The 16,509-nt window shown below is 42.8% G+C and overlaps 2 protein-coding genes across 11 annotated transcripts in view; one reads left to right on the top strand and one right to left on the bottom strand.

Moving 5' to 3' along the window:
- The window catches only part of BPTF (bromodomain PHD finger transcription factor), a 52,890-nt gene extending 44,228 nt beyond the window's left edge, over positions 1-8,662 (top strand). For 9 of the 10 annotated variants that reach the window (XM_068209754.1, XM_068209755.1, XM_068209753.1 and 6 more), the window contains 5 exons: positions 2,077-2,250; positions 3,142-3,334; positions 4,246-4,330; positions 6,055-6,241; positions 7,752-8,662. In XM_068209754.1, coding sequence (XP_068065855.1) covers positions 2,077-2,250; positions 3,142-3,334; positions 4,246-4,330; positions 6,055-6,241; positions 7,752-7,788 — 676 coding nt within the window. In that variant the 3' untranslated portion in view covers positions 7,789-8,662. The remainder of the gene's footprint in view (positions 1-2,076; positions 2,251-3,141; positions 3,335-4,245; positions 4,331-6,054; positions 6,242-7,751) is intronic. The other variant, XM_068209757.1, reaches the window with a different exon arrangement.
- A 3,368-nt stretch (positions 8,663-12,030) lies between these two features.
- Positions 12,031-16,486, bottom strand: C19H17orf58 (chromosome 19 C17orf58 homolog). The gene is made up of 4 exons (XM_068209751.1): positions 16,383-16,486; positions 16,199-16,279; positions 14,453-14,644; positions 12,031-13,103 (listed from the first exon to the last, which is right to left on the bottom strand). Exons 1-4 carry the CDS (start codon positions 16,405-16,407, stop codon positions 12,916-12,918), a joined length of 486 nt encoding a protein of 161 aa, XP_068065852.1. The 5' UTR covers positions 16,408-16,486; the 3' UTR covers positions 12,031-12,915.
- Positions 16,487-16,509: the final 23 nt, after the last annotated feature.

The raw sequence follows: 16,509 nt of genomic DNA, 5'->3' as shown, positions 1-16,509 counted from the left end.
TGTCTGTGTCGGGTGTTCTGTCACCCAGCGTACTTAGGAGGGACCGTATTCTCTGATTGTGATACCAGAGGTCTGTGTTACTGCATCTGGACTTAGTGAGTGAGCAAAGGAATTTGTTTGTTAGACTTTGTGTCGACTCCAGTGGTCATAGAGTGAACTTTGGTAGCTTGAATTGAGAACTGTGCTTCAGTGCACTGAATAAAACTTCAAGAAAAAGAAATGTTAATAACTCAGTAGTATCCTTAGCAATATGATTGAGCTCTGCTGCTTTGCTTTTTGTGAATTTTTAATTTGATGTTCTTACAAATGATGTCTGTACTGTTGAAGTACATAATCCTTTCACTGTTTGGAAAGGAATTAGTCAAGTTTTAAATCAGTTTTCTGAGATCTTTTTTTTTCATATATATGTAGGCATTGGATCGTCCACATTGCGCTGGTGTCTCTTTTCTACTTCAGAAAAGATAGGTGTGCTACTTGAAAGCCAAATTGTGGTATTTTACAAATACCCTGTGTATTTTCTTTGACTTAGTAAAACCTTGTAAGTTGTTTTGTGCTGTGTATTATATTGCAGATCTCTTATGTTTATTTCTCATTCGTGATACTCCAGGATTATAGGGATTTGCTGATACTGTTTTCAAGGATGGTCAGTAAGGATATCTTTCTAAGATTCCTACTAAGATTCCAACTTACATGTTAAATCATAATGTGGCAGCTGCTCCACATTCCAGTGGCAAGGTTTAGCATCTACACCTGGATGATGTGCTCCCACATCACCAGGAGCAGACACAGCCCCTCTTGGGAAGGGGCTGCAGGCTGAGTTGCTGATAGTTGTCAGAATCTATGTCTAGCCCTTCTTTTTGGAAATTGGCTTGTGTGATATTTATTTTAGGATTTGCCCGACTGAAAAACAAGAGAAAAGGCAGGATCTGAGCATCCAGGATGTGTGCAGAGGCCCAGGAAATCAGAAATGCTTCCTGTGGAACATGGAGTAGCTACTGCCCTCGGTGCTGTGGTGGCCCCAGGGTGTTCCCTGCAGGGTGGCAGGGATTCCTACAACAGCAGGGGCAGGGGGGGTTGAGGTCTCCAAAATCCAGGAGGATGGAGAATTCCTGCCTGGCAGGGGGTTGAGGTTTCCAAAATCCAGGAGGATGGAGGTTCTGAGTCTGCTTGCTTTTGCTTAGGCAGAGAGAATGGATGTGAGCGTCACCCATCCGGTTGTCACTGGTCATAGGTGTGTTCTGAGAGATCCATACACGAGTTACAAACATCCTGGCATAATATTTTACACTTTTGTCACATCATTCTGTGCAAGGTCCCATCCCCATGACTCTGTCCCTGGTTCCCTTCACTTTGTGTCATACCATACCTGGTTCTGTCACACAGCTGTGTCTGAGAGGAGACATTATTCATTCAAAATTCCACTTTGTCACAGTTTTAAGTAATTTATTAACAGTTTTTCAGTGCACACACCCCCTCCAAAAAAAAAAAAAAAAAAAAGGAAAAAGAAACCACCAAGAATTAAAATTGGCAATCATGCCCTGGCCCATTTTCTTTCGTATCATGTTACACCAAGACGTACCTACACACTGCTGGTTGCATGTTCTTGTAGTGTACCTGTAACTCCTAGTTGGTGTTTGCGCTTTGCTTTTGTTTTTTAAATTAACTGAGACCTACATTTTCAAACCTTAAGGAAATGTTTCAGTGGCTTTTGAGCTGCAATTTTGAAAATGTAAACCTTTTCCTTTGGCCCTGTCTTTTTGTGCCTTTGACAGGTTTTCACACACGTGTTGAAGTCAGTAGATTTTTAGCCCATAGCTTTGTCAAAGTCTGGTTACATATTAATATGTACATATTAATACATGTGCATTTTGATGAATTGTCAAATTAAAATTGACCCAAGTGACCTTACTGCCAGTCTAGCTGCAGCATGAGATGTTAGTTTGTAAGGAATAGGGAGCAGGGAAGCTGAGACAGAAAGTAGCCCAGCATCAAGTGCATCAGAGAGAAATGCAGGGAAAAGTGCCATGCCATTTGAAATGACAATTACATTGTCATTTTCATTGTGAACACTTTTAGGTTCTATATTGGCTGTGATCTTTGTACTAACTGGTATCATGGAGAATGTGTTGGAATCACAGAAAAGGAGGCTAAGAAAATGGATGTGTACATCTGTAATGAGTGTAAACGGGCACAAGAGGGCAGCAGTGAGGAGTTGTACTGTATCTGCAGAACACCTTATGATGAGTCGCAGTGAGTTCGGATAAGAACCTCTTATTCCATGTCTAGGTAGCAAAACTGCTCTGACTGTGCTTTCCTGTTCCTTGCAAAGAGTAAAAAACGACTTATTCTGCATATATTGTATTCATTCGTAATACAAATTGCTTTCCAGTAATTGTCTCCCCCTCCCAAATGTTTCTGTTCAGTAAATGTTTAGGAAAAGTCAAGTCCCTCAGGGCAGTCAAAATGTATTGTGGTTTTTATTTTTAACAACGAACTACTAAAACGCCATGTACTTTAAATTGGGATTTATCTTCTTTTTTTTATTATTTTATTTTATTTAACAGGGGATGGTTAGAAAGACTAAAAGATAAATGCTGTATTCAGTGGATGTTTTTTGTGCTTTAATCTAATCTGACTGGAGAATATCATTTTAGTATGGGGGGTATATGGTTGGTATATGATCATATATGTGTGAATTATATGCATCTTTAAGGCTTTGTGTCATAGAATACTCCTTCTGTATTCAGTTACAAGGCTGAAGCTTCCATATGAAAAGTGCTTGTATGGAGTGAAACAAGCCCTAGTTGTAGTCCAGTGTGTGCAAAATGCATCTTGAATTGGTTTGGATACTGGCTTGGTGAGGCTTCTGGCTTTACACTGCTCCTTTCATCTCTAAAGCAGAGGAATTATTTTTGAAATCTTGATTGCTTGAAAGTATAAAATTTAGGAATGTGTTTTGAAGTGGTCTGCAAATACAAAAGCAGTTGGAGTAGAATTTGTCACTCTGAAATCTGATGTTACCTGTTGTCTTTAATCATGCCAAGTATCTGCTTGTGTGCAGGGGATGGCAGGTGTGTGTGTTTAAATGTAACCTGGACTTGAAATAGATGAAGCCACTGACATTTGGCTTGGCTCTTGCAGATTTTACATTGGCTGTGACCGATGTCAGAACTGGTACCACGGGCGCTGCGTGGGCATCCTGCAGAGCGAGGCAGATCTCATCGATGAGTACGTGTGTCCCCAGTGCCAGTCCACAGAGGATGCCATGACTGTGCTCAGTCCACTCACAGATAAAGACTATGAAGGGTTGAGGAGGGTCCTGCGCTCCTTGCAGGTGAGGAAAGGGTGGCAGCACCAGGGAGTGTGACAGACCCTCTGGGTCTGGGAGAAGGGGTGATTTCTCCTTTTTGGCTCTGAGACTTGAGGGAACAGCAAAGCTGTGCCACTGTGTCAGCTGCAAACCTGCTTGGTGTTACTGTGCTGAGGAATATTTACAATAATTAGTAAATCACTGCTCCTGAGTGGGTGAAACTAAATCCCTGCAGTGAAAGGCTTTTAAAGAAAGCAGATTTAGAATCCCAAAAGGCAGAGTGGGACCCCAACTGCACAGGGTGTGGAAGGTGCAGTGTTCTGTTCTCAGATCAGTTTGCTGTGGGTTGTGATCCACACTTCCTTACTTTAATTGAGCGTTACCAGATTTCAGGAGTGTTCTCACAGGGGATCATTATCAGCATGTAAATGATGGCATCCTCATAATAAAAATTATGTACACTGTCTGATATTTCTGGTTTGTCTGTCACTCCCAAATAGGCTTTTCTGCTACAGCTATAAGGAATTTTTAAGAATTCTGGTAAAATTCTTAAAATTATTATAACAGAAATCCTGTAAGTAATATTTTGCATTGTCCTGTGTTTTGCATACATTTATAAAAGTGTATTAATTTCAGGGTACTTGAAAGCTCTCTCAATAATTTCATTCCATACTTTTCCATGCAGCCTGTTCAGCACAGTATCCTGTTATGTCTGAATTTCAGTTTCCTGTTTTGAAACCCAGCTACTGGGTCACTGACATTTAAAACTTTACCCAGTCATCAGATGAGAACGGGTTCCTTTTCATATAACACTGCACTTATTCTTGAAATTCAACTCCAGACCCCAACAGATAAAAGGATGAAAATGTTTTCCTATTAGTAGTGCCTAATTTAACTGAATTGTATGTTTTCATTCTCTCCTGTTTCCTTGCCAGGCTCACAAGATGGCATGGCCTTTCCTAGAACCAGTAGATCCCAACGATGCCCCAGATTATTATGGTGTCATCAAAGAACCAATGGGTAAGTGTTGGTGAGAACAGCCTGAGTGGGTTTGGGCTTTGGAATAGCAAGTTAATTTTCTGCTGACCAGTTCCAGCCATATTTTGCAAAATACACAGGTTAGGCAGGTGAAACACTGTGATTCTCACTGATACATTCAGAAGTTCATGAGGGCTGTTTTATCTACTCTTAGGCTGACTCCTTCACCCTAAACACTGCCAGTGTTACAGATGAATGTGGAAGCCAGTGCAGCAATAGGATAGAACAGTGTTTTTAAATTTCTTTATTTAAAGAGGACAATTTTCTTCTGTCTTTGTAATGAGCTCCTCCTCCAAAGGTTGGGATGTGTACTCCAGAGGCTGAGGAGGAGGTGATGCTATGGAAGTGTGACATGCACCTTAAGATGGAGTTCAAAATTATCTTCATCTGACTTGACAGTATAGTAAATTCTGTATTATGTGTAATTTGTCTTTAAAGCTGCAGGGGAAAAAAAGATTCATATGTTGTGAAGGTGGGCAAAGTGGAAGGGGAGATGCTGCAGCTTCCCAGTGCTTTACTGTGATCTTCTTAGAGCTCACCATTTAAAACTGGATAAGCACTTGCATGTGAAACCTCCTGGGAAAATCTGCCTCCTGACAGAAATGGTGTTAGGAATGTTATTCCTTTCCTTACAGTATTGAACCAATACCTTTTCAGATCTCTAGATGAGAGCCAGTGTATCATTTGAGCTTTCTCACCTACTCCTTACTGATCATAGAAATAGGAAAGTTCAGTTTAGTATCTTGGCAAAATGTTGTGGTATGCTGACTGAAAATAATATTTTGTTTAGGAATTGTGTCCTTTCCTGTTCCATAGTTTTGGACTGTGCTGTTACGACAATGCTGAACAACTCTTATTCTATGATGGATGGGTTAAATTTATAAGGAAAGCTCAAATAACAGTATTATTGATGGAGCAAACAAAAGTGCATTTAGCCCTTTCTGATTTAAGTAGGAGGAGAAGACATTTATAATACAATTAAATCTGGGTAAAATAGACCAGGTAATCCAGACCTATCTGCAGTTGTTTGCACACATTCTGGCATCACTGGTATTTCAAAATAAGCACCTCAAGGCATTTTCCAAGGGCAGATATTTGTTTTTCTGACTAAAAGTGCCACTAGACATTTACACAGCTATATTTATATTTGAGAGGTTTTGTTCCTCTCCCTGTTTTTAATTGATATCTTCATTAAAACAGGACAATTGCTACTCATATCACCATTCCTGTCTCCCTAATGTGTCTGGTCAGTAAGGATGACAGCTCTGGCATTTTGCATGACCCTGCACTTGAAATCTTTCATCTGTGCCATGTGTAATGTGCTCATGCCCATGAGAATTGATAGCTCATTCAAAGCAAGGCAGGAATTAAAAAAATAATCAGTGGATGATGGCTGTTACACGTGCATGGTACCTGGATCCTGATTGTCTGACCTTCTTTTCCCTTCATTTCTTCAGAAAAAGTAGGGAGCTCCTTGCAAAGGTTTCCCCTGTCATGGTGATTATTGTATTTTATTGAATTTACCTACAACATATTCATGCCTAAGTGTCTCTTCTGAGGGAGAGCTGCTGCTGTCACCAGTGACAACCAGCATTCCTGGGAAAGCCTCTAATCTGGATAATGCTTTGTTTCCCACAGGCTTGACAATGTAGAGTTCTGTTTAGGATGAAAGTCTCTCATTTAAATAATCTTTGGTTTCTTTAAAGACCTTGCTACCATGGAGGAAAGAATCCTGAAACGCTACTACAAAAAGGTCACGGAGTTTGTGGCAGACATGACCAAAATTTTTGATAACTGCCGTTACTACAATCCAAGTGACTCCCCTTTTTACCAGTGTGCAGAAGTTCTCGAGTCTTTCTTTGTACAGAAACTAAAAGGATTTAAGGCAAGCAGGTAAGCTGGAGTGTTCCTAACCACAGGTGTTGTGCTGGCCCCTGAAATCTCCTTCCTAAGCTTATCTTGTATTTGCACAGGGATTTGCCGCTCCATGTGCTTTCCTAGAAAATTTTGTCAAAATTAAGGCTTAAATATGATTTCATGAAGGTTAATTTGGAATGTTGATTCAAGAGGAGCTGTAAAAAACTGGGGTGGTATCATGAATTTGCAAAATTTGAGTGATACTTCAACTTGTTGCTGCACAAAACTTAATAATTTCTGATCAGGGCAGATACTGTGTCTGAGTTGTGCTGATGTTCTACTCTGCAGTAAATACTTCTCATGCTAATTAAGAGACAGTCCTGCTGTGAAGCTAATAATCCAATGAAAGAAATTAAAATATTGAGTGTTACTCCTTCTCTCATCTTTTTATCATTTACCACCTTTGAAACAGGGGAGTGAGTAAGGTTTAACATAGGGTGCGGAAAATGAAATATAATTCAGAATTTACCTTTCAAAATCAAACATATATATATTTTTTTTTTTAATGAAAAAGGGCTGATGTAGAGTGTTTCCCTTATGTAGACATTCCTGAAAAAGAATATGCATTTTTCTTTCCAGTTCAGAACTGTAATAATGATTTTTGTCAGGTAGTTTTCAACCCATGTTTGTGTCACTGCCATTAGCTGGGTCTCCAGCACTCCCTGTGCTTGCACACTGATTTCACTGCTGCATCTTATTTGTTATTGTTTTCCATTTATACCATCCATCTTCTTTCTTTTCTTGCAGATTGTGATATTTTTAGTGAACTTTTTAACTGGAATCAGAACTGGATGTTGGGGTCACTTTCTTTTATTGTACAATCCAATGACATTAAACTGCCCTAAAAATCCAGATAATTTGTCTAAAAAGTAAATGTTTTTGTTGCCAGCAGTCACACTGGTGAACATAACTGTATTAATAAAAAAAATTGTTCTGTTCCTCAAATCCTGTATCAAGAAAAATGAAAAATTCATCATGGAAACCTTGTGTTTTATTGTTTTAGTGTAAGTCACTAATAAAGCTGTGAATGTCAAAGAGGAGTTTTGCTGAACTCTGCTTAGCAAAAATGTGATTTTAACATGCCTGTTCAGTTTTCTTTCCTATTAAGTTAATCCAAAGATTTATTGAATAAATTTAAGCAAAGTAGACCTTATTATAACTATTCAAAGCTAAAAATGTCTTTTTGCTTTCCTTCTGATGGACTACTATTACGTAAATATGTGAGTAAAATTGATTTCAGTCATTTAGGAATATCCCAGTGACACGCTGCATTTTACAAGTACTGAAATGCTTGTATTCTGGAGGAGAAAATGGGCTTAAAATTCAGAGCGAGAATTTTTTTTCTTTTTCTGAAGGGGAAAAAATTAAATGAAAGCAACATGGTGGTAATTCCCTTATTGTGATTTATTTTTGGCAACACCTTGCAGCAACTGTGTTCTCCAAACTGAAGGGTGCTTAATTCTTCACTTTCTTCTGTATTCTGCAGGTCCCATAACAACAAACTGCAGTCTACAGCTTCTTAGAGTTCAGCGTGTTAACCAAACACACGAGCAAGGATCTGGTTGTCTGACAATTTTTAATTAAGGAGCCAGATGTTTTTAGTCAGGTTATCCTGACAAGACTTGATGTAAACTGCGTTTTTATTGGTCACAACAGTCAAATTATATTCTTGGCTTATTTTGTCCAAAGGACAAAGAAATAAAAATCAGCAGCACCACTTTCTTGTCAAGATCAAATTGTTGTACTATTGTGGCAGAAGCAGGAAAACTTTGTTTTGTTGAAGGAGAGAGAGAAAGAGAGCAAGAAAAAAGATACAGTAAATGGGGTCACATTTAACTCCATGGAAATGCCACGTCTGTTCTTCAGTGAAGAAGCTGGTTTAAAGTCCACACAGAAAACTTTGACTGTATTTATTTATTGTTGCAAAAAAGACGCTTTTTTATTGCTGCCCTCATTTGTCAGCTAATTATTTTTTCTTATAAAATCCAGCCCTGGTTCCATGTAATCCATTCTGTATCTTAACATGATTCCTGTAGGTAAAAGTACAAGAAGACCTCTAGATGTCTTTTCTTTCTATGAAAGGAGCTGCTATGTACACATGTGCACACACACAGGACTGGGAATCAACAAGGAGTTTGTCATTCATGATAGATAAAAACGAGCTTGCATAAAATTTGGGCTGAGTGGTCATGGACTACAGACTCTGTTGCCTTGAATATAACAAACAGTACAATTTGTCATTTACTCTGCACCAGACTGAACTGAGTAAAATCTATTTGAAGGTATCTTGTTTGTAAACATTTGTCAGATTCTAATTTTTTTTTTCTTTTGTATTAAAATTCAAAATATGGATGTATATGAAACAAAATAAATGGAGATCATTGTTCTCCCCACAGCCGTAGGTGTGTTTGAGTGTGCGCTGCCACGTGTGTGAGACACTTTGGGGATCTGTGCAGGAGTGTAGGGATTGCCAGGAGCAGGGGTGGGAACAGCCGGGGACCCGCCGGCATTCCAGCCCGTGATCCCCATCAGACACTGCCCAGCCAAGGGTGCCAGAAGGACTGTCCAGCTGGGGCAGGCAGGAGGTGGCTGTGGTTCCAGTCCATGATCATCAGATATTGCCCAGCCAAGGGTGCCAGAAGGACTGTCCAGCTGGGGCAGGCAGGAGCTGGCTGTGGTTCCAGTCCATGATCATCAGATATTGCCTAGCCAAGGGTGCCAGAAGGACTGTCCAGCTGGGGCAGGCAGGAGGTGGCTGTGGTTCCAGTCCATGATCATCAGACGTTGCCCAGCCAAGGGTGCCAGAAGGACTGTCCAGCTGGGGCAGGCAGGAGCTGGCTGTGGTTCCAGTCCATGATCATCAGACGTTGCCCAGCCAAGGGTGCCAGAAGGACTGTCCAGCTGGGGCAGGCAGGAGGTGGCTTGGTTCCAGTCCATGATCATCAGACATTGCCCAGCCAAGGGTGCCAGAAGGACTGTCCAGCTGGGGCAGGCAGGAGGTGGCTGTGAGGTGTTCCTGCCCACCGGAGCTCGGTGATCTTTGCCAGGTGCTCTGGGGATGTGGAGTACCACCTGTAATTGTGTCCCTGGGGGAATCCTGGGCTGCCTCCATGTTCCCTGTGCGGGCAGTGCTGCCATGAGGGATGAACTGGAGCCCAAGAAGATGCAAATTGCAGATGAGGAGGCTTTTCTTTCCCTGTGTGTGACTGACTTGCTGTGGTACCTGTCTGTAGTTCCCAGCCCTGGTTTCTCTGTAGCTCCTCACCCACCTGACCAGCTTTTGCACTAACTCACAGTCAACTTCTGTTCTACCAGTGGTCTGGGATTTACCTGATTTATGGATAAGCTCCTTTTGGGTTTAACCTCGCACCTTGCTATGCAAGAACCTTCTCTGTTATTTTTCTTAAAAAAAAGATGTTGCTAGTGACCACCCTTTCTTACACTTCCAGCTCAGGTGTTCAGGTTCTTCTGGGGGGATTTTATCTACTAAAAACCCATGTGTTTTTGTACATACAAATGTTGTCATTTAACCAATCTGTGAAAATTGCTAATTGTTCAGTGTGGAAACAATAATCCATTTATGCTTCTGAAAGTCAAAGAAGAGTAGTTGCATTTAGGTTATGTTGTCCTTCGACTTTTAAAAAAATGCTGCATATTGTAAGCATTGTGTTTTAATGGGACAAGGAAAAATCTCACCTTTAACAGCACTGGGACGTATCCTGCATCTCATCCCAACATTTCTGTACTATTATTCATACCTAAATTCATTTTGACATGATTTAAACCTTTCCTACCTGTAGGCAATAGATTGCTGTTTTTAACAAATTGTGGCAAACTGAAGAGTACTTTTTTGTACCTTATAGGACACGTCATCCTAGACAAATAAAGTAATGTGTTTGACATGGATTTGGTGGTGTTTCTAATGAAACATTGATAATGTTACTGGATATAGGTCTTGGCTTTGCCAGGTCGTATGTAACTGTGAATCAGGTTGTTCAGGGAAAAAATCCATACATGCAATCGAATGCTGCTGATTAATCACCCGACCCAAACCATTCTGTGATTCCATGAGAGCCTGTTTCAGTGTGTTCAGTTGCCACTGGGCAGGTCAAGGTACTTCTCTGGATTTACTAGTGGTGATGTTTTACAGTTAAATGGTCTTACAGAAAATAAATCACTTGTAATTAATCCCCACCTGCCATCAGGCATGAAGTTCATAAGATTTGTGATGTCTGCTCAGTCCTCGTCTTCTTTGTATTTTATAAATTACTGCAGCAGTTGTTTTGAAACGGTCATATGTTGTAAGATATTGATAATGTGAGCTGTGCCAGCTTGATTTTCCTTTTTTTCTCCTCAAATTCGAAGCAATTTTCATCAATCTCAACTTAGTTCATGCAGAAGTTAATGGAGATTTAAAGTACAGTAAGAAGTTGGGCTTACCCAAAAGCCTCGAGTAAACTCCTAGGCAGACAGGGTGAGAACAGTTATTCCTTTACACCCAGATTTCTGTGCGGTGGCAGCAGAATTTTCCGTACTTATCCTGCTGGAAAGGAAATTATTGACTGTGAGGTACCGAAGTTACCACGGCAGCTGTTGAACATGAGTGCCACCCAGTTCCCAGTGTGGTTATTGCTGGGAGGGTTTTGGAATAGCGAGTGCAAGACTGGAAATCCTCTCCATCTGGGAATTGTTGTTGTCCAGGAGGTGTGTTTGGTATGTGATGAGCCTGCTGACAAGAGTCCTGCTCCTGCTCCAGCCCTGTCTCGGTGGGGCTGTGACACACAGGGATTTGTTGCTCAGCTGCTGTGGGAGCATTTTAAGGAGGGACCTTCCAATCAAGAAGGGAAAGGTAAGAGAACGAGGTAACACAGGAAGAGAACATGGGATAAATCACTTTGCAGGCTCCCAGAGCAACATCTCTATCCCAGTGGTTTTTGTCAGTGATGGGCACTGAACTCGGTTTGGGATGTCCTTAGCACTGGTGTCCTGTGCTTGTCTCTTCCCAGGGACAGGCCCAGGGAGGCACATGTTGCGTTTGTGCCCACACTCCCTGGACTGGAGCAGGATAAGGGAGTGGGGCTCAGCTGCTGCTCTGGGCAGGGGATGCCTGGAGGAGCTGCTGCTTAATCCCTGGACTTCCCCTGGAAATAGAAACAAAGAAACTCGAGATGCACGTGTAACCCTTCCTCCTTCTGCCTCTCCCAGTCGCTCCAGAGCTTTGATTCATTGCCAGAACAGTCCTTCTGCCAAATCAGAACCCCCTCGGATTTTCTCAGGAAAATTCCATCAATCCATGCTGTGTTCCATACAAAGTCTTTCACATGCCAAAAGTGAGACATGGCATTTTTTAGGTAGGCTCATGCTGTGAGTAAATTTCTGTCCTCCAGTAAGAGCCTTGTGGATCCCAAATAGGGGATGTTTGCTCTTGGTATTTGGCTCCATGTCAAGAAATACTTGATGCAGCGTAGCCCGTCCCGTCCCCTGCTCCGTGGCTTTCCAGTGGCACTACATGAAGCTGCAGAGGTGTGTGACAAGGACAGTGTGTCAGAACTACCTTGTTTCAAAACAGAAAATGCTTCCATAGAAGCCACTGCTTTCTGTCACATCATATCACTGAGTATGTGGAGTTTTACTGCATTTTTTACATTTCTTAATATAAATATGTATCAAATCCTCAGCCAGCTTGTCACACATGGAGATGCCTTTGTGCAACATCAGTACATAAGTTTTTTTGGGTCTTCCAGAGCCCAGGAGACAGTGAAAGCAGAACCTCATGAGCATTTTATTAGTTTCTTTTACAGACTTACTATTTGCGAATACTGACTGGGAACAACAAACATCTGAATTTCACCACACTAAAGGTAATGAAATATTGTCTTTTTGATTTAAAAAGTAACTTTACTCTTGTGCAAGTACAAGTTTGGCAGTGTTTCTCCTGGAGAATGGCATTCAGCACAGCTCTGGGGTGAACTGCCCTGGCACACCCAGTGTGTGCAGCCTGTGCTCATTTTGCATTCCCTGCACCATCACTTGTAAATGCAACTGGGCATTTGTGGTTTGCAGTTCTTGATTTGCTTTCAATCAGTGTGTTCATATACTCAATTTATTACACTCTATTCTGTATGATTGTGTGAACATCCAGCTCTGCTGGAAGAATGGAATAATTTTCAGAAATACCATGGACATGGTTGAGGAGACAAAAATAATGGTACTTAGTGGTGTTGGTTTCTCTGAAATCAAATGCATTAGGCAGAACTGTGAAAGCACAGTGAACATCCTGTGTAGATAAAGCTGTGGTATCATCTAATGTGTTCAAAGTGAAGGGTTCAAAGTGCAGTTGTGTACTGAGGACGAAACTGCCAGAATTTTGCATTACAGTTACTACAGATTATTCGGGACACACTGCAGCAGGGGAAGCAACAATAACCTGTGGCTCTGAAAGCAGCTGGAGCAAAATCACGGCCAGTTAACATTCCCTAGAGTGACTCCTGGCTGAGCCTCACCGGGGTGCCTGCTCGAGGCACCCAGTGTTTGCCGGAGCACAGAAGCAGGTCTTGGACTGCGGTTCCAGGCGGGAGCGCTGCCCACGGCCAGGTGTGCTCCGAGGGGGATCCCGCTGCTCCCACGTCCTGGACGGAGCCCCCGGAGCCTTAAGGACACTTGGAGCGAGCTGCCCTCACCCTGAGATCCCTTTTCGTGTTGAATCGCCTCACGTAGCTGCTGCCGCTGCCGACCCAGCCATCCCCCGGCCGCAGGCGCCCGCGCAGGGCCGGCAGCAGCTCGGCGGGCACCTGCCGGCGCTTGTGGTAGATGTGCCCCATCACGATGTACCTGCTGCCTGCAACAACAGAAACGGAACAAACAGCACTGCTGAGCCCCAGGGAGTGAGCGGGGGGTTGCTCTGAGGGCACCAGTGTCGGAACCCAGAATGTCCCCTGGATACTCTTGGATGTTCCGGGCCCAGGTCAGAAGCATTTGAGACCCTGGAATGCAGCCACAGACCCCTGTGGCTTTGAACCTGATCCATGGAACAATTTACCAACCTTGCAGGAAGAACAAGAAATCACAGAAGTTTAGATATTGTAGTAGAAGTAGTCACAAAGTGAAAGGAAGAACTTTTGAGTGCTGTACAGGGGGGTTTTAGGCCTTGTACAGAGGGGTCTGAGTTTTGTACATGGGGGTCAGAAGTTCTAAGATGAAGGGACTTGGGTGTGCCCTGTGCTTCTTCTTTCTCCTTCCTAACCTCCATGTTCATGGTGATGTTGGCACTCACAGACTGGTTTAGAGTAGAAAGTCACTATTCAATACAAGTGGTGGGCATTAGGGAAAAACCATAAACATCTAACACGTAATGTGTGATATAAAAGAGGGCACCAGCCCCCTGGGAGTCAGTGTGGGCCCTTGCCTGACTGCTGAACGGACTGCAGCAGCTCAGGGAGAAATCTTTTAGATAACACACAACAAACTACCTTGAGACTGGACGACTGAAGACTACTGAGTCTTTCTTTGGAAACACGGGTTGGAGGAGAGACTTTCCACCTTTCCGGGTCACCCCAACCAGGGGTGAGGCCCGACAACACAACAACGTTCCTACAGCTGGCCTCCCTGGGAGGGCGGTGGCGAGAAGCCAGTTAGCCAGATGACCTCCACCTTTCCGGCTCACCCCAACCAGGGGTGAGTTCCTGCACACCAGGGCTGGGAACAGACGTGAAGTTGTGTGTGAATACCACAGTTGTGCCCGTGGAAACATCCTGAACACGGGGCTTCCACTGCAGCACCCTTGAGCTCTGCTGGGACCTGGGGGTGGTGCTGGCATGGAAATGATGATTTACTGTTGGGGGAAATGCTCGTGTTTGATAAACCTGCACTTAAAAGGAAAACTGAACGACTTACAAAGACACCAGCTTAAGCTCCTGCTTGTATTGTTTTAGGAATCCTGAAAAGTTGCCATCATTTTGGAACGGGACAGAATTAAGAAAGGGCTATGCTGGTACCTGACTTCTTCATGCAGTTGGTTCTCTTGTGAAAGTTTTGAGAAACTTGGATGGAAAAAAGGCCTCAAATTTGAGTGAATACTTTTCTTCCAAATTTTCCCAACAACCCAGGCTAAGCCTATTAAAGTAGGGCAGACTGAGATTGCAGTGCATGCAGAGGAATAGCAGAGTGGATTTAGCTGGAATGATTTACCAAGTTTAAAGTCTGGACATGGTTTACTGCAGTTTAAAGTATCCACAACCAAGATGTGCACTCGGAAGAAGGCGGCGTCAGGAGTGACATACAGGCGACTCATCTTGTACAATCCATCACTGTCTGCCAAGAGGGTAATCCACTGGACTCCATTCCCCAGGCTTTCCAGGTTATAAACAATTCCATTCACTGCTGTTTTAATGGAGAGGGGAAAATAGGATCAGATTTTATATCATGGCAATTTTCAGGGTATGTGTGAAGGCTGTCATTTGAAATGCTGTAAAGGCAGTGTCAGCAGGAATCCTTTGGCTCAGGAGTGGGCAGTGGGAATTGCTTCAAATAATCACATTTGGTGAGGTCATCGCCTAAAGTTTTGCTGCTTTGCAAAACTTGTGCTTTACAGTTCTGAGATGTTTCTTAGGGAAGAAAGTAATGGGAAGAAAGGGGAAGAAAGGGATACTTTCTTAGGGAAGAAAGTACCATTTTCTACTCTGATATATAAAAAGTGGGCATATTTACCTAACAAAGAAAAAATTTCAAATTTAAAATTTCCCAATGAAGTACAAAGCCAAGCTGGTAATGAAACACTTTGGCTTTTGAAATAAAAGGCCCTTGCCATACCAAGAGACAGGGGCACAAGTAGGTTGTGTTGGGAGCTCAGACATTCCCTTCATGCTTTTCTCCCAGTTTCTGGCTCTGGCAAGTGCTCAGCTGAGTGCAGGGGTGGGAAAACAGCTCTGTGTTAGTGGGGCTGCTGCACCTGGTGTTACACCTGCCTCAGGGAGAACTCTGATTCAGTCATTTATCCTTTTATCTGCACTGTAAATGTAAAGCAAGGAAAAACTCTCTCTGATCACTGCCATGGAACCTTGGCTCATCTATTGCTCAGACTTTTTCCTACCTGTCCTTTCAATTTAGGAGCAGAGCTGTTTTTTAAGGGCTTAAACACACAGAGGTCAGGTTGCTGTGAAGCCCGTGTTGGACAGGAATGTGTGAGAGTGGTAAAAACCAAAGCAGGACAGCATTTGTAGAAAGCACTTCCTGACTTCTCCATTTAGAGAAAACAGATGTCTCCTAATGTGTTTATGTTCTAGAAATGGAAACATCTGTTACCACTGGGCTTGTATTTTCCTTATCTCTTAAAATACTGTGAGAAAAAGTTGGTATCTGTTTCACAACTCTGTAAGCACAAGGCAGGGTTTCAGTCAGAAAATGCTTGTCCTTAAACAAAGACTGTACAAAAATATCAGGCTGTTTCCTGCCACCTTTAATTACATCAATGTGAACACAAGGATTAAAGACACTGAATCCTAAGGAACTTCAAGAAGAATCCTCTCTAGAGAGAGAATCACAGTCTTCTTTCTGTTTGGTTCACCATTTTATTTTAATTTCAAACTTCAATCCCCAAAATCAAACTTGCTCTAAATAGTTAGAGATAAATAACCCAGCTGCAATGTTTAATCTGAGAGTATCTAAAACAATTAGTCTTTTCAGTTCCATTGACCAGTCCCAAGGACACTGTTCCTCCAGAGGAAACAGAAAAAAGAGGAGTACTAGCCTAAAGTAGGGAAAGGGTAATGTAAGTATGTTTATGAAGAGTTGTGATGGGTCTTTTTTGAATACTTGGTAATTATTGAACATACTTACTGTATCCTAATCACAGTGTTTTAAAAGTAGCAGTGCGGTATCAGTGACAAGTGGACAGAAGGTGCTCTGTCCCCATGGGTTGAGGGGGACACCACCTACCAAACTCGCTGGCACAGAGAGCCTCCACTTCATCCCGCTCCTTCCTGCACTCGCTCAGGCACACCTTCTCCTTGTCACCGTCTGCAACAGGAACACCGCCTGAGGGACAGCAAGGGGCCCTCTGGGGATGTCTGAGCCCACTGTGGCCCCAGCCTTCGGGCACGCTGGGCAGCCTGTCCCTTACCTTTCCTCAGCACCCCCAGGTGCATCGGCCTGGGCGACCAGCGGTTGGTGACCCACGAGGGCTTGGGGCTGCCCCTGGAGGGGTCGGGCTGCTTGAAGGGGATTGCCTTCGCTGCTCGGTTGAGGTG

The sequence above is a fragment of the Anomalospiza imberbis genome, chromosome 19 (assembly GCF_031753505.1).
Source record: "Anomalospiza imberbis isolate Cuckoo-Finch-1a 21T00152 chromosome 19, ASM3175350v1, whole genome shotgun sequence".
Classification (NCBI taxonomy): Eukaryota; Metazoa; Chordata; class Aves; order Passeriformes; family Viduidae; genus Anomalospiza; species Anomalospiza imberbis.
This window is presented reverse-complemented; position numbering and strand designations above follow the sequence as displayed.

Coding starts and splice junctions, on each gene's coding strand:
- C19H17orf58 (XM_068209751.1), bottom strand. CDS start 16,407: ATGCACCTGGGGGTGCTGAGGAAAG. Junction 16,280..16,382: donor CCTGGGGGTGCTGAGGAAAG/GTAAGGGACAGG, acceptor TTCCTGTTGCAG/ACGGTGACAAGGAGAAGGTG. Junction 13,104..14,452: donor ATGTCCAGACTTTAAACTTG/GTAAATCATTCC, acceptor CTGTTGTTGCAG/GCAGCAGGTACATCGTGATG.